Source organism: Doryrhamphus excisus, chromosome 22 (genome assembly GCF_030265055.1).
Source record: "Doryrhamphus excisus isolate RoL2022-K1 chromosome 22, RoL_Dexc_1.0, whole genome shotgun sequence".
Classification (NCBI taxonomy): domain Eukaryota; kingdom Metazoa; phylum Chordata; class Actinopteri; order Syngnathiformes; family Syngnathidae; genus Doryrhamphus; species Doryrhamphus excisus.
Genome location: NC_080487.1, coordinates 4581342 through 4599744, shown reverse-complemented (window position 1 = coordinate 4599744; position 18403 = coordinate 4581342). Strand labels below are relative to the sequence as shown.

The 18403-nt window shown below is 41.1% G+C and overlaps 1 protein-coding gene across 1 annotated transcript in view; it reads left to right on the top strand.

The window, feature by feature from the left end:
* The window catches only part of gas7b (growth arrest-specific 7b), a 36939-nt gene continuing 18536 nt past the window's right edge, over window positions 1–18403 (top strand). Inside the window, exons 1-3 of the mRNA XM_058061268.1 lie at window positions 1–356; window positions 11445–11562; window positions 17834–17911. Of these exons, the coding sequence (XP_057917251.1) occupies window positions 177–356; window positions 11445–11562; window positions 17834–17911 (376 nt within the window). The 5' untranslated portion in view covers window positions 1–176. The remainder of the gene's footprint in view (window positions 357–11444; window positions 11563–17833; window positions 17912–18403) is intronic.

Here is an 18403-nt window from a genome sequence, read left to right as displayed (position 1 = left end):
GAGTGCAGCCACTGGAGGAGCAGAACCGCGAGGGGCGTACTGGCAGTAGTCCTCCAGAGAACCTTCACAACTACTTTAAAAAAACCTTTCATTTTTATTTTGCTACGAGGGGGCGGATTTATACCGTCGCCATCACCAACGCGTTGGCTGACTTTGTTGACAAGTTTTGGCTAGCGATGTCTGGATCGTATTGCAAAAGTTTGTACCCTTTCAGTGCGGAGCAGCACCAGCAGGGGCTGAGCTTCGATGCCGGGGAGATTATCAAGGTGGTGCAGTCTCTGCCTGGAGGCTGGTGGGAAGGAGAAAAAGATGGATCCAGAGGATGGTTCCCCTCAAGTTATGTACAGGTGCTGGAGGTAAGATGTTATGTTTGTGGAAATACAAAGCATACAGTGGTTTGTCACTTTTGTTGACTATTGACTACCTCAAGGATTGTCATTCTAAAACTCATAGTTGGTCTTCCTATACGCTTCCTAGCTAAACGCAGCATCCTTCTACCAATATATTCGCTATCTCTCCTCTGGACACGTCCCAATCATCTCCGTCTGGCCTCTGGAGACTTTATCTCCAAGGCCTCTAATATGAAATTTCACTCTGATGTATTCGTTCCTGATCCTATCCATCCTGGTCACTCCCAATGAGAACCTCAGCATCCTCATCTCTGCGACTTCCAGTTCTGCTTCCTGTCTTTTTTGCACACGCTTCTTCACCTCCTTTTCACAATCTTTGTGGTTTTGGACCCCAAGTACTAAAAATTCTCCACCTTCTTTAGCTCTTCTCCCTGTAACCTCACTCTTCCACTTGGGACCCTCTCATTCTCACACATATACTCCGTCTTCATTCATTCATTTTCTAGGTCGCGGGGGGTGCTGGAGCCTACTCCAGCTGTCTTCGGGCGAGAGGCGGGGTACACCCTGGACTGCTCGCCAGCCAATCACAGGGCACATATAGACAAACAACCATTCACACTCACATTCATACCTATGGACAATTTGGAGTCACCAATTAACCTAGCATGTTTTTGGAATGTGGGAGGAAACCGGAGTACCCGGGGAAAACCCACGCTTGCACAGGGAGAACATGCAAACTCCACGCAGAGATAGCCGAGGGTGGAATTGAACCCTGGTCTCCTAGCCCTGAGGTCTGCGCGCTAACCACTCGACCACCGTGCCGCTATACTCCGTCTTGTTGCGGCTAATCTTCATTCCTCTTTTTTTCCAGGGCAAATCTCCGCTCTTCTAGCATCTTTTCCACCCATTCCGTACTCTCACTACACAGTAGAGACGGTGTCGGTGTTAAGTAAAAACAGGTTCATGGATGTTTTTGCCAGCCAGAAGCAAAACCGCCTTAATCAAACACAACATGATTATCTGATGTCCAGCGTGACTTATCACAATCTCTGCAGTTTCACAGTAGCCTGACTGAAACCGTTGTTGGATATTTGTGACGTTTGAGTTCAAATCCACATTCTAATGACTCACCCACCTTACGTTCTTTGAATGGGAGCTACCTAAAAATATCTCTGGAATGGGGAAAAATGTTCAGTGCTACTTTGTACCATATGGAAGCTTTTTCTCAATGGATTTATAAACGGATGTGTTCCAACTCATATGCATGTGATTGTCGGAGTAAGTCCCTGCGGTGAGGAGAGCTTTTGCACCAATCCCATATGCTGGGACTTTATAAAAGCTTTAACATGTACACTAGGGTGCATCAAATTTGAATGGGAAATTTTTAATTCATAATATCAATTTGGCTGGCATTCCATTTTTTTCTAATAAAAATATCTTTTGCAAAGTTTTGAGGAAATCCATTGAGATTTAGGGGTGCCACCTCACACATAAACTTTTGTAAAATTTCGGAAAATGTGCAATTTCTAGTCTAATTGCCAAAAAGTTGACGTGGAAATGTTGAGTACAATGAACTTCTATACAGCATCATTTTCTATAGGGTTATCAAAGGGGGCCCAGACCAAAGACCAAGCTGCGACTGCTAGCCTGAAAGGAACTAGTTGTTGTGTGCCTAAAATAATAAATGGACAAGTGTATATCACATTATGTAGTACTACAGTACTACTCTCAATAAATATGAAGCATCAGTAATACTGTCTACTCTATATTACTCTTGTTGATGTTATGCTAGCTCAGCTATTAGCTAACTGTCATTAGCAAACTGTAGCTAGCTAATGTTAGCTGCAGTAGAGGCAATGAGCACTAAATACCTATAAATATGACTACAAATCATTCAAATTACAAAGACAAAACCACAAATTTGCTAGTATTATGTACATAATAGGAGTATAAATACCAACAAAAACATAAATATCACCTTAGAGTTCTTGAGCTGCAGTCTTTGCTGACCTCAAATCTCCATGGCGACCATTGAACTGTTCATCACTTTATTCCACAAAAACAGATGTATGGTGGGACCCCTAAATAATCATGTATCGGAAAAATATTTTGTATGTGTTGTTTCTACATATATTGGAACACTTTTAGTACCCAGCCATATCAAAATTCAATAATTGTGTCTTTTGATGCACCCTAATGTAAACGTATGTCAGACATGGGAGGAAATACATGGTTGGTTTATTTTATGACACTAGCAGAACCCAGGTTAAAGAAATAGAAAGACTAGAAAGACTAATGATTCCACTCTACTTTATGTTATTAGTGTTGTTAAAATAGATTTGATCTGTGATACAGAGGCAATGACCGTTTACAAAAGTGAAACCATATATTTATTTCATCATTATGGGAAAAATATTGAAAAAGATCCTCTTTCACTGTCACAGATGTAGGCACCTAGATGGTAACACGGTTTCGTTCCTCAGTCCAAGAGAGGTCGAGAGATACTCTTATCTTCTTACTATAATATTTGCAAAGCTCTGCAATCACCATCATCAGTATTGTGGCTTTATGTGACAAATGACTCATTCATGTCCTTCAGAACCTGTTGCTGCCTGTTACATCGCTCCAAACTATTTCTCACACATCAACACTTGCTTACAGTTTAATTCCAGAAGATTAACACAGTAATCATTGAATCAGAAATCAGAATCAGAAAAGGTTTATTGCCAGGTATGATCAAACACATACTAGGGATTTGTTTTGGTATAGTAGGTGCAGACACATCTATTAAAAAAGAATGAAAAATACAAAATATACAGAATAACAGTATAAATATATGTACACAATCTGTTTTTTGTTTGTTATTCCAGAAGTGCAGTCTGATTGTTTTTGCTAAAAGTCCAAACTTGGCGTTAATGTAACGCATATAGTGAAAATATGTTATAGTGATTACTCATTGCAGCTCTAATTTCATGGATGACTAAGGAATAAAAAAAATATGACTGCTCAAAAATGTCAAATAAACGTTCTGTAAAACTTTTTTTTTTTGCTGTATAGTTTTTATGTGACTGGCATAGCTTTCAGGCTTGAAAGTCTATTTCCCAATCGTTGAAGAGGAAACGAATGAGTTGCTAAGACGGAACATGTTGGATTAAACATCATTTCCTGTTTGAGACCACCAAGACAGGCGAGTTACATTCATTGAAATTATGACATACTCGTTTCTAGCTTTACAGTTTTAGGCTCCTGTTACACAGCAGGTTGGTACAGTCATAGACTACAGACCTCCCCGGTAGGTGTCTTAATACAAGCATCAACCACCATCAACCACTAAACTCCTTCATGTGGCTTTAGTTTACCGCAACAAACCAACTGTGACCTTCTTTGGATGCCAAGAATTAAAGAAAATCCTGTAATGTTGGTTTTCAATGATATTAATACTCACTCTTGGCATCATGTATTTTTGTCTCGTGTGAATGACAGCCTGTCATTACACTGTTGTGTTGCCAGGGGAACTAACGCAATTTGCAACGAGTTGTTATGTTGAGCCACTTTGTCTCCCAAATTGCTTCTCCCGGCGGAGTGTCAGCTGTGTTTATTATGAAACCATAGAGTGAGGAGTGGGCTTCTAGCAGAGGCTTTAGTGGAATTCCTGGGGTCAGATCTTCGCTGTAGAGCAGACAGCAGACAGCCAGGTGCTTCCCTTGGATAGCCGAAAAAAAAAAAAAAACACCCCCCTTTGCTTACGTCATACCGAAATACATTTCTTGTCATCACATCGATACATCAGCTGTTTGGCTGCGACACACCGCCCCCTTTCGACTTTACGCAGAAGAGGTTGAAGTTTTGCCACTGCACTGGGGGGGCTTGGAACGAGACGCTGTGCATGGTCCCACCACTGCTTCTAACTGAAACAAGTGTGTTGTGCTGGGGTCGGACTCAGAAACCTTTGAATTGGGAGATATTTAAGCTACCAATTTTGGGGGTTTTGAGGTAAAAGAGCCTATTTTAAGACCGTCAGTGTTGCTATTTTGAGTTGTGTCTTGAAAAACATTAGCTCAGTCAGCGTAATTACAGTTATTTTCATTTGGCCTGGTTTTACCATTTTGTTCCCCAAGATACCAATGGATTATGACCAAAACAAGTACATGGCCTTGGTCAGTATTTTGTATCCTTGCTTCACTAGGCCATTGCAGAAATGTGTAGTCTATTGGAAACGGTAACCTGGATTGCTTTCTTTGTGTCGTCGAATTCTAATAATGTTTTCCTTTGGACACTGTAGGAACAAAACTCCACCACCTTGGAAATCATACCTTTAAAAGAACCTCAGGCTTTCAGATGTTTTCCATTGGATGCATTATTTGGAATGTATTTTTATGAATGTTTTATTTTGAACGACTGCTTTGTAAATTCGGGAATTATTGGTAGCGCAGGTTAGGCTGACATCAAATGACTGAGACCTGACTGGTGAGTCAAGTCTTTCCTGTATGTTTCTACAGTTGCCTAGCTACTGAACGTGAGATAAGGATCAGCTTTTCAGCTGGTTTGGCTGCCGGATCCACCGTCAACTTTTAAGGACAAGCGATAACCCAAACTGTGGAAATGTTTCATTGGAAATGGATCAGATAAGTTGTTATCAGTCGTAAAAATGGCCACAGGCTGGCAGAAGTGCATTTGATAAGAGCTCGGCATGCCTCTTTCCCATGTATTAAACGCTCCACAGGCAGGAGGAAGTGGAACACCGTGGAGGAGTGTAGCATGTAGAAGGTTACGCATTTTCACGCACGCAACCCAGTTCATTCATTCATTCATTTTCTACCGCTTTTACTCATAAGGGTCGCAGGGCGTGCTGGAGCCTGTCCCAGCTGTACACCCTGGACTGGTCGCCAGCCAATCACAGGGCACATACAGACAAACAACCATTCACACTCACATTCATACCTATGGACAATTTGGAGTCGCCTATTAACCTAGCATGTTTTTGGAATGTGGGAGGAAACCGGAGTACCCGGAGAAAACCCACGCATGCATGGGGAGAACATGCAAACTCCACACAGAGATGCCCGAGGGTGGAATTGAACCCTGGTCTCCTCAACCCAGTTCAGTTCCAAATATACAAATACCGCTACTGACAAGGGTTCTGGAGGTTGCTGGAGCCTATCCCAGCTGTCTTCGGGCGAGAGGCGGGGTACACCCTGGACTTGCAAACTCCACTCAGTTCCACATATGAAAATTGTAAACAGTTCATAGTTTTATGAAGATATTCAGGCTGTATGCGGCTACATTTGTGTCAAAGGGAAAGTGATTCCTGAAATGTACCTTCTCCCAAGAAGCTTTTTCTCCTTTTTTTTGCTGAGAACTGATATTTTGCTGAAACTAAATCTTCTACGCTGATTACTAAAGTAGAAACAAACTTTTCTTCCTGACGGACAAAACAGTCATCGTCAGCTGTTAAGCCCCACGCTGATCCCAGGCAGACAATACTTAGTCTGAGCATATGTGTAAGCGTCAGTGTCTGAGAGTGTGCATGGGAATTCTCAGCCGCCTCCCACTTTTCCCCAAAGCCAAACATATCTCTAAAATAAAGAGAAGGTCTGAAACCCTTGTTGATCTTTCTCCTTCCAAGTTGTGATTATCGGTTAATTTCTTCTTCTTCTGCACTCACATCGACTACTTCCTGTCATATCTTGAATACATTTATCTGTCTAGACCACTCAGTGTACTCGGTGTACGGGTGAGGAATTTCTCTCTGGCTGTTTTTTTTGTCACATGAGGTCCAAACGCCTGCTGAGTGATCCCAAAGGGAGATCTGCTCCAGGGAGGGGTTACAGTACATTCTCCACAGGGGCCAGCTGATATCACCGTTGATGACATAGAGTTCTGACTCCCTTGAGAGGTCGCGTGGGAGTTTGTGTGAGAGTGTAAGCTTGTTTTCTCTTGGTTGTTACATCGACCAAGCTGTAATGTGATGGTACTTGGAATGAAGAAGCCTCTGAACCACCAAAGTCAATGCAGTCCACTGTAGAAAGTGAAGCTAATGTCACAAAATACTAATAATAACAAGAAACTTTATTATACTATGAATAAGTACAACCTGTAAACCAGTGAAAAGACCAGTAACAAACACAAAGTCCCATTTCTATCAAGCAGTACCATTAGCATTAGCATTAGCATGTTTATTTTTGTGTAGCTGAATAACCATTGTGTTAGCATAGCTATGTTTTTTCTAACAAAAGTGTAAAAAGGTAGCACACTAGTAGGTCAAAGTAAATCAAGTACCGTATTTTCTGGACTATAAGCGGCACTTTTTTTCATAGGTTGGCTGTTCCTGTGACTTATACTCCAGAGCAACTTATATATGGAAAAAAGTGTTTACGTTACATAAACACTGGACACCTTTTCTGTTCATGTTTATTTTTGTTTAGCTGAATAACCATTGTGTTAGCATAGCTTACACCTATTCAGCCTGTTCTCTATTTTATTGTTAAAATAAAATGCCTTCCAAGAGGATGTAATGTCTGTTTTGGTCAAGTAGTTTGTCTAATAAATTACCCGCAAAAAATGCTTATAAAAACTTATACTCCAGTGCGACTTATGTATGTTTTTTCTACGTAATAATTTTTGGCCTTGTGCAATTTATACTTCGGAGCGACTTATAGTCCAGAAAATACGGTATTGGCACACCCACTATGGGACGTTACACTTCCCACTCCTAAGGTGTTCATGTTTTTCTACATTTTTATTTACAGTGGGTGAAATGATTATTTGATCCCCTGTTTATTCCCTTGCAAATACACGAAGAGTCCATGAAAGTCCATGATCTAATGTAGAATTACTACATCTTCTGATTGATATGAACATGGGCTGCAGCTGTTCAACTCCAATGGAATAAACATCCACCCAAAAAGGCCAGGACTACGTTAAAAAGCCATAGTATTTCAGTATGTGGAATCAAACTATGCGCAGATTGGATGTTGCCTGTCAGGCTTGTGTTCCCACGGCTGGGAGGACGTAAAAACAAGATAACTTGAAAATGAACAAAAAAAAGCAACACAGTCTCTGTGCTGTGTGGCAACATTGTTGGTTTTTGTCATTTACCAACTTCCGCATAACATTTGAAGCACATATGAAGTGCATGCTGAGTTGGGCCAATTCATCCATGTTGGCAGGTCTCCACTGATAATGAAAGTCCTCCTGCCGGGGGTGTTTAATCATATTTTTCCTGCACCCTTTTTTGCATGACATCATTGTATTGCAAGTGTTTCTCAGCTGACTGAACGTTTTTGTCAAGTAAAGCCGCAAATTTTCTTTGTGTTATTTCTTCTGGTCGACAAAGTGATGAATTATATCACGCAGTACTGACTGTACCTCGTGTGTCGTCCAAAGTCAGCCGGGATAGAATCCAGTATCTGAAAACAATCGGAGGTTACCCAGTGGGATACAATGCATCACGGATTGCTAGTTTTAGCTTTGAATTTGTATCGGACTGACATTTAAGAATGTCGTTTTGCTGCTACATTAAGAAGTCCATATACTGTAGCGCTCCCAGACCTTTTGATGGCATCTGTGTCGCTCGTGTATCCACTCAGGATCTCTTGCCGAAAAGTGAGCAGCTGTTCTGACAGACCTTAACCTCCCTTAACACGCTCGTCTTTCCAAGTCCAGATGTTTCCACTGAGAATGACCAGAGGTCAGATTTAGTTTTTCTTAGAAGTGACATCCAGGACAACACACACACACACACAAACATGCACATGTCCCAATTGTTCAGCTTCTGGGTCTGTGGGAACCATGGATCACAGACGCTTCATATTCATTTCCTTATCCCAAGCCATCGAGTGGGTGATCAGCTTTAAATAGAAAAATAAATATGGAATTGCAGACGGTGACATTTGCAACAAGATGACTCACCTCTTCAGGACAATCACCCAAAGTCTGTGCACAAACGTTGCTAAGCTGCTGACCAATGCATTAGTCACTGCAAAGCCTGGAAAACCTTTAGCTGTTGCTAAAGTTGCTAGTCCTATTCAGAGAATTTGAACGCGTCACTATTATAGTAATCCCTCTTTTATTGCGGTTAATTGGTTCCAAACCTGGCTGTGATAAGTGAATTTCGACAAGGCATGATTTTTAGACATGAACTAGCGCACCTGTAGTCACTTTTCCACTTGTATCACCCACTATCCTTGATATAATACAGTAAACCTTTCAATTGATTCAATTGTTCCCACTGGTTTTGTCCGATATAAGCGAAATCCGTTATATGCGTACACTGGAAAATGTCCGTTTTACGCATATATCGGATTTATATCCGGTATATGCGTAAATCGGATTTTATCCGTTATAAAAAGGCACTTCCTTGACTATGTTTCCAATGTACCTGGACGCGCAGGCAACGCTGCAAACGCTGCAAATGACGTCGTATAGTGGCCTGTCACGATTCGGCGAATCGGAGCGCCACGATGCGGCCATCCGATATATGCGAGGGAAATTTAATGGAAATGCATTGGAACGGGACTGGAGATTTTGTCCGAAATAGGCAAAATCCGTTATAAAAAATCCGATATATGCAATGAATTTTTATTGGAAATGCATTACAGAAAAATCGGTTCTTTTTTATCTGTCCGTTGTGAGCGAATTTCCGATATATCCGAGTCCGATATATCCGAGGTTTACTGTAACACTAAATAAGCCATTTATGTACCGTAATGTTGGGTGTGTCTCACCCAGTTTGATGACTTTAGACTCGATTGGCATCAAAGATTGACTTGGACTCAGACTTTAGTCTGATAACTTGACAGATAGTATTACTATGATACTATTTCAGTGAATGTGTTGAGTAAAATGTTGAAAATATTCAAGTAACGTGATCGTTATATGTCATTTCCAGCCAGATAAGACATTTCCCACAGAAGCTGGTGTATTGAATGCATCTATTTAAGCCAAATCAGCTTCAAGAGCAAACAACAAATGTGCAGATTACATAAATCCTGAAGTTTTTCCCAGCATTCTTTGTCTGTGACTAAGTCTTGTCACATTGGTCTTTTTTATCTTAAATAATAATAAATTCGAAATGCATTCATTGTACCTGTCAAATAGAATTGGCTGTTCCAGTGTTAAAATGGTCAACACTAAACGGTGCTTATGACTTGCAAGGACTTCACGTCTATGACTTAGGACTTGACTGGACCAGACTTGTCTTGGACTTGCACGTCAACTGTGGACAGTTTGTCAGCAAATGACTACATGACTACTTATTGTTCCACCACACGCACGTCACTCATTTCTTTTTCTTTTTCGTTGTATAAATAATTTATGGGAGTTCATTCTAGCCACAACACAGCTTGGCTATAGTGCTCTTGTGGGTCCGTGTTCACGGTTCGCCATACGAGGAGTCTGCTACTGGTGATCTTATTGGCACGTTTTTAGACAATATAGGTCAAGTGGAATAAGCCCAATACGAAAAGGCAAAATGTGTGAGAAGTGCCAGGTTTCTACTCATGGTTCGATTCCAAATAGTGTGATTTATCATAGCAGTCCAGCATTAGCTGTAATGGTACCGATACACTGTTGATTTTAAAAAAATTAATTGAGTTCATAATAATATGGATATTCTACAACTCTCAGTGATATAAACTTTATTAAGCCACATATCATGAGTCCATAATTTAATCCCACTCTTTTTTTGCATTTTTGTAGTGACTACAGCAACATGGAATGTTCTAGTGAAGAATGCGAATGCATGCAGTGCTTGCTGACAGCAGCCGCAATTGTTGTGGTCGCTCCTCAGTCTTTGCAGCCTGCATGGATGAGCTCTTGTTGTTGTCTGCCAAGGGCTCTTCTGGCATGCTGTGAATGTGGAGCCAAAGGCAGTCTGGGCTATAGAAGGTTAACCATCTGGATTGGTGCATTATTTAATGTTGCATATGCTGAGTTTAAGGTGGCTCCAAGAGTTGGCATCCCTTCCTGTTGTATCCCAAAGTTGTCTAAGGCAAGAAGGGGTATAACAAAAGTATAAAAAGGGAAAGGTAGCACACTAGTAGGGCAAAGTAAATCAAGTACTGTATTTTCTGGACTCTAAGTGGCACTTTTTTTCATAGGTTGGCTGTTCCTGTGACTTGTACTCCAGAGCAACTTATATATGAAAATGTCTGTTTTGGTCAAGTAGTTTGTCAAATAAATTACCCGCAAAAAATGCTTATAAAAACTTATACTCCAGTGCGACTTATGTATGTTTTTTACTACCTAATAATTTTTGGCCTTGTGCGATTTATACTTCGGAGCGACTAATAGTCCAGAAAATACAGTATTGGCACACCCAGTACGGGACGTTACACTTCCCACTCCACATGTTTTTGTACATTTTTATTTACAGTGGGTGAAATAATTATTTGATCCCCTGCTTATTCCCTTGCAAAGACATGAAAAGTCCATGAACGTCCATGATCTAATGTAGAATTACTACAGCTTCTGCTTGGATATGAACTTAAAAAACAACTTCAACTATATTAGGAAAGCAGGAAGTGAACAAATGTAACAGTTACTGATTGTAAAAGTACCAGATGGAGGGGTTGGATTTAATAAGCTTTGCTTCTTCCTACTCCTTTTGGACATGTGGAACTGTGAACTTATTATGGGATGCACTCAATTGTAATCTGATGCATGTTCAAATGAAATAAAACCATTACCATTACCAAAAGGCAAGTTACAGTCACTAATTGTGTGTCCAAATACATGAAAACATCCTACATGTACCGTCTCCATGCGGAGAGTCAACTCCTGTTGTTTATTTGTTGTTGTTTTAGTTGTACGACTCAGGAATTAGACCAGTGACTACATTCTGGTCCCACACAGCATCTTTGTAGTGATCAACAATTAAAGCAACAAAAGCCTCTTTCTTTCAATAGCTGTATTCCTGCTAATCATCTGCAGATGTACGTAGTTTGCTCCTTTTGTTGTGTGTTTGTCAAGTTCTATGCAGAGATGCTGGCTGTGATGTTACTTGGGAAATACTTACTTGTACTGTCTGAATACTTATAATATGTTTGTTGGTGTTTTTCCCCTCTGACGTTGTTCTTTATTCTTCATTGCTAGAGAACAGCATCGCTGAGTCAGCTTTCTGTGGAGGACCTAAGAGATCCTCTGCCTCCTCATTGGAAATGCTACATGTCTCCACAAGGCCGCCACTACTATGTCAATACCACAAGCAATGGTAAGCCAACAAGAAACACTTTAGGGGATATTTAACGTATATAATATATATATATGTGCAAAAGATACAAAAAGATTGTGTAAATTTTGCAAGAAAATATCTTGATGATTTGGGAAAATACTGGACAATTGAATTTTGCCTTTTTCTCCAATTGCACTTGAAATGATAACAAGTCAATTGAACACCTTAGTAACATTGACACTCCACTGATTCTTCTTGTCTATCAACACTGTATCCAAGCGCACACACACACACACACACACACACACACACACACACACACACACACACACACAGTGAAGCATCTTAATGCCCTCCTCTGTTCCGCCAACATTTCCTGCTTTTTACTGTCCCTGAGTGAACTCACTGTGGAAGGTGACGAATGGTTCTAATAACTCGTGTTGGTGAGTTGTGAGCCTTTGCGGCTCTCATAAAAGATGTGCGTCTTGTTTGTGTACCGCATACTGTGTTTGAGGTATTCTCGAGATGGTTGTGTTGTTCAGTTGTTGCGATTGGCTGGATGACACTTGAACACACTTGGTCTCTGCAGTGGTGCGCGATTTTGCGTGCCAATGGCTAAGGTGATTGCTAACAGGTGCCAGTGTGCAAAGAAAATTGGTAATATTCCAAATGCTACAGCTACTTACCATTGAGACATGTTGCCACGGTAAATTGCGGGACAATGCCGAGGTGCAAGGCATGCAAGTGTAGACGCTATAATATTACACAAGCAGTGGATGACTTGGCTGTTGAGGATGTTCTTGCGTATCTCACTGCTTCTGGTGTGTGACAGTTCCCTTGGAAACATCTTGTTTGGTATTGCGGGTAAACAGACAATAGCTTTTTAAATGGCTGCTCTCTCTACTCTGCTCCAGAGAACACGACTGCCTTTGGTTAGTAATAAAGTTAGTTAGTTAATAAAGTAACTGTTATGTTCCGTAGTGTGTGGGAGGCTTTTGTGTGTTCCCCCCCCCCCCCCCCCCCCCCCCATTTTCTCTGCAGAGTAGTGACACACCTGGAAGGTCCATCCCAGGTGTGCCTGATTGCCAATCAGGTGGAGTTGGGATACAGGAGGCAGACAGGAAGCAGTGCTCTCTAGCTTCTCTCTTTCTGTCATGCTTCTCTCCTGGAAGTGTTGCTGTGTGGGTGATCAGGTGTCCATGCTGTGTGCCGTTTGCTGTGTGCCGTTTGCTGTGTGCCGTTTGCTGTGTGCCGTTTGCTGTGTGCCGTTTGCTGTGTGCCGTTTGCTGTGTGCCGTTTGCTGTGTGCCGTTTGCTGTGTGCCGTTTGCTGTGTGCCGTTTGCTGTGTGCCGTTTGCTGTGTGCCGTTTGCTGTGTGCCGTTCGCTGTGTGCCGTTCGCTGTGTGCCGTTCGCTGTGTGCCGTTCGCTGTGTGCCGTTCGCTGTGTGCCGTTCGCTGTGTGCCGTTCGCTCTGTGCCGTTCGCTCTGTGACGTTCGCTCTGTGACGTTCGCTCTGTGACGTTCGCTCTGTGACGTTCGCTCTGTGCCGTTCGCTGTCAGCAATTTTTGTTTTTTTTGCATACTGGTGTTGAGAATTGCTTTTGTTTCCGTCCCCAGTTTTGTGGGGATTGTTTTCTGTTACTCCTGGAATTGAATACTTTATTTACATTAACCTTCTAGTGTGCTACCTTTCCCTTGCCCGGTATTTTTTTTTTCCAACACTTTTGTTATGCCCCATTTCTGCCCTAGACACCTTTTGTTACGTAACATTAACCCTGAAGATTTCATTCTGCTTCATTGAAATTCAGCCTTTCTATTCATGTTTCAAATCATGGACACCACAACGCACCACTGAGAAGCTCTTAAAGAGGAAATACAATAATAATAATAAACAGTTGATTTTACGGTACATCCTCCACGTGTGGCCACCGTTGGGGACTGGCTGTCACACCAAGAGAGAAACCAATTTCCCATCTAGTATGCCTTTGATCATCTTTCCAGTGGGGGGGTGACAGGAATGTTTTGCTTTACTCAAAGTTGTGTCATTCTTTCAGCTAACTTCCCATCTTCAGCAGCGATGCTGGTGAACTTTATGATGACGAGGTGTCTTCTTCTGTACATCAATGACGTTCACATTCAAAAAGCCCCCCTCCCTTGATGTAGCCACCCCTTTCATGCCCACCAAACCAGTCTGGACGCTGTGAATGAAGGTTTGCAGCCAGGACGTTTGGTGGGCAAGCTCGTAGCAGCAGAGTTCCTCCTTTTGACAAACTATGCTGCATGATGGAGAAGGTTATGATGCCGCAATGCGCGCCCCCGCGCCTCTGCAAATGTCAGGGGGTGTTGCATCAACTTCCAAGTTGTGCCGAGTACCCTCAAATAAATTTGGTGTCAAAAAGTGCACAGTAAAAAAAACATTTTTTACCTTGCATGACAGGCTTGCTGATGAATTAATTGCTGATTAATCTGTTTTTTACATCTAAGCTTCACTTGATCAATGATACCGACAAAACTGGCTTCTTTGGAGATCACCTACATGAAGTTAGCGTGCAGCCCAGCATATTTCAAGAAAAACTATAAAACACACAAAAGACCCATCTTAATAATACAAAATGGTCCAATATGATTGTGTTTAATGTTTATTAATTTCCAACCAAACAACATATGCTGATCTTGATGACGGTCCTGACAACGATACCATTGGGGTTAGTTATAACCGTATCCACAACGTCTCATTTACAGTATATGGGGCTCATAAAGAGCTGGACACTGGTTGCCGTGGTGTAGCGTGCGTATAACAGCACTCCGATGGCCCAGAAAACCTCTAGGATTCCCTCTTCTTCGTTTTTACACGCATTCTTGGGGATGACATCACTTCAGGTGTGGCCTCTTTTAAAATGAGCAACGCTTATCCGATTACATTTTACTGAAACAATCCGTATTTATAGCATGTCTGTTATCTACGCTGGCCCCTTATCAGGACAGTGTGATATGCCGCATACCGTCCTGTGTGACTTTTTATGTCGTGTGTGTGTGTGTGTGTGTGTGTGTGTTTCATTGCCATAGTAACGGAGCTCCATGCGTGGGCGAGGTCAGCTTGTCCTTGTGTCCTGGCTTGTGTTTCGTAGGTTTTTCCTTCCTGCTTTGCTGGGTGCCGGGTGCTGTAGTTTGTTTCAGCCATGTCAGTATCCCGTCATCCCATCTGGTCAGTGGGGTGCGTCAGCAAATACTTCTCGGATCCCTCGAATCCTTAAAACAAGTCTTAAATACAACTTTTGGTTTTCAAGACACTAAAAAAATCATTAAATTCAGTTTGGAATTTCGAGAATTATCAATGGGGAAATATTAAATTTAATACGGGACTTACGTAAGTAAAAATAAACACGTCATATCCTTCCCCTCCCAGAGGGTGACCAACAGGCCTGCCAACAGGAACAGGTTTTTACCCCACAACATGCCTGCACGCCTCACCGCTCCCCAGGCATGCACCTCGTCTGCCCCGAGTAAAGATCTATGTTTGGTTATACTGTCAATTGTTTTTTTTTTTTATTGTATCTATCAAAAGGACAGACGGACAGCCCAGACGTAAATAGACAAAGACAAAAAGAGGGAAGTACAGTGGGCTGTATCATCATCATCATTATTACTATTATTATTCATTCATTCATTTTGTGCCGCTTATCCTCACGAGGGTCCCACGGGTGCTGGAGCCTATCCCGGCTGTCTTCGGGCGAGAGGCGGGGTACTGGTGGCCAGCCAATCACAGGGCACATATAGACAAACAACCATTCACACTCACATTCATACCTATGGACAATTTTTCAAAAATCTGGTCTCCTAGCTGTGAGGTCTGCGCGCTAACCACTCGACCACCGTGCCGCCCATTACTTATTATTATGATCTTTATTATTATCTTTACATTTTAACATCAAGTACTAGTCAGTATTAGATTTAAATTGAGATTTTATACGATTTCTTCATGTAATTTATTGTATGTGGGTGTAGTACATTATATTTTTCATATGTTTACCGTAATAGTAGTTCCATCACAGCATATGAACAAAAATAACATATAAACTGAAAACCCTGGTTATATTGTTTTCCTCAATGAGACGTCAATATATTTCCCGTGTTGCAAAATGGAGCAATGAGAATGTTCTACTGGAACAGGAGGTGGCTAATGAATGAGGGACAAATGTCAGATGGTTATTAATAAAATATAGCCATGTCAAACCAAACTGGGACACTTCCATTTTCCTCTGGGAATCTGCATCCTGACATAAATGTGTTGGTGGATCTCATACCCACAGCTGAGTTGCTGCTCGATGCTTTACTTGATGTTGTCACTGAAAAATGCAGATGTGTTTTTTTTTAGGCACGGCATGCTGTCAGTGATATGGAGAATTCACATAATTAAGACTTGTGTTAGGTCTCAAAAGAGCGGATGGAAGGAACTGGGTTGTGTGAGCCACCATTAAGCCTATTAAGGCAATTTAGAATGATTGACATGTTTTTGACTTCATTTGATTGCTGATGAGGCAGCTGATGAGATTAGCTCCTAGTGCTGCTGCATACACAGTTTATTGAAGCAATGAATGAAATCCCAATAACCACTTAATAACTGATAAATCACTCAACTGATAACTCATAAGTAAATGGTACAATGCATATAGCAGAGGTAGGCAACCGACGTATCGGGAGCCAGATGTGGCTCTTTTGATGACGGCATCTGGTATGAAACATTTGTGCCTTCACAGAAAGTCACCACAGAAGAAATGCTGCTCTTTAATACTGTTGAAAAGCCAGCATTTCAAGAAATGCTGCAAATGTTAGACAGTACCAAATAACCTGTGAGAAAACACACACAATCACAAATGGCCTACCCTAATTCCACAACTTTACAGAGTGTAAGATGAAATATTAAAGGAAATGTTGCATCATTATGATACATCATTATGTATTATTATATATCATAACATTAGTGGTTTATTTGGTCTCCAAAAATGTTGACAATATTGTTTAGTGTGAATTTGTGGGACAATACACATACCACACCTGCATTATTTTGTGATACAGTTAAATAAACATACAAACCGAAAGTCACCACAGAAGAAATGCTGCTCTTTAATACTGTTGAAAAGCCAGCATTTCAAGAAATGTTGCAAATGTTAGACAGTACAAATAACCTGTGCGAAAACACACACAATCACAAATGGCCTACCCTAATTCCACAACTTTACAGAGTGTAAGATTAAATATTAAAGGAAATGTTGTATTATTATATATTATCATAACATTAGTGGTTTATTTGGTCTCCAAAAATGTTGACAATATTGTTTAGTGTGAATTTGTGGGACAGTAAACATACCACACCTGCATTATTTTGTGATGCAGTTAAATAAACATACAAACCTAAAGTCACAGAAAGTCACCACAGAAGAAATGCTGCTCTTTAATACTGTTGAAAAGCCAGCATTTCAAGAAATGCTGCAAATGTTAGACAGTACAAATGACCTACCCTAATTCCACAACTTTACAGAGTGTAAGATGAAATATTAAAGGAAATGTTGCATTATGATACATCATTATGTATTATTATATATTATCATAACATTAGTGGTTTATTTGGTCTCCAAAAATGTTGACAATATTGTTTAGTGTGAATTTGCGGGACAGTAAACATACCACACCTGCATTATTTTGTGATGCAGTTAAATAAACATACAAACCTAAAACGCTACTGCAGTTACCTGAAGACAATGTACTCTGAGATGAATATGTACTTCATAGGGAACCATTCTTGCAAGACAACTTCTTTCATTCCAGCAGATTTTTAAAAATCAGCAAAAAATCAATTTGATTTCAAAATTGTGTTTGAGAGCTTCCTCTCAAAGAATCCAAATAGTCACTATAAAATGATACTTTTGCTGCACTATAAGTAAAGTATAGCTATTATTCTGCTTTGAATGGCTGTTTTTCCACAGTATTGATTTGTTCATGATAAGCCCAGAGAGAAAATAGAAGCTTTTAAAGAGGCTTTTAGGCAACCGGTTCTCTGTGCTCCATGCGTATCATTGGAGCTGATCGGCTTGGCTCAGCTGTCTCCTGTTCAACAGCCCCACACAGAGCTGAGCCAAAAGGGGGCCACATGGGAAACGAGTGACCAGGAACCGTGTTAGAAATGTTTTATGCTGGGTCTTAAACAGCAGCAGCCAAATAGGAATACATACGTATGTTATATGTTAAAAAGTGAGTCGTCTTATATTATTGTTGTCATAATGTGATTGTTCTTCTTGTTTACTCTCCGTTAGAAACAACATGGGAGAGACCCTCCAGTGCACCCGGGACTCCGAAATCCTCCTTGCGACACAAGAGCAGCCTCCAAGCAGGTATAGAGCTCCTATGCATTTTATATCCTTGCAGCTTCCACATCTTTTTGTGACCCCGGGGGGATGAATTGTAGTAAAATTCCACAGTGGCACAAAGCACCCTCTCATGCACAACACACAAACACACACACACACATAGAAACAGACGCTTCCTGGAACAAATTTTATCTTGTAGAACTAAGGGCTCCTCTGTCAGTCTTTTGCCCCCCTCCCTCCTCTGTTCCCCTGAAGGCTGATTAACACAGAGACCCTGAGAGGACTGTAACATGGTTCCCACTCCACTGTTGAAAGACGCATCTGTATCAGCTTAGAAACCAGGACTGGTAGTGAAAATTCAACCTGTTTAGGTCTTGAGAGGGTTGTTCGGTGTTTAGAATGATTTTGTGCCACCATTAAGTGGTCTGCCCAGTAAATATTTATACACATAATGACAGCATTTATTCATTTTATACATAAAGCGGTTCACAGTCCACTTGGTTTGTTTATGTTTAG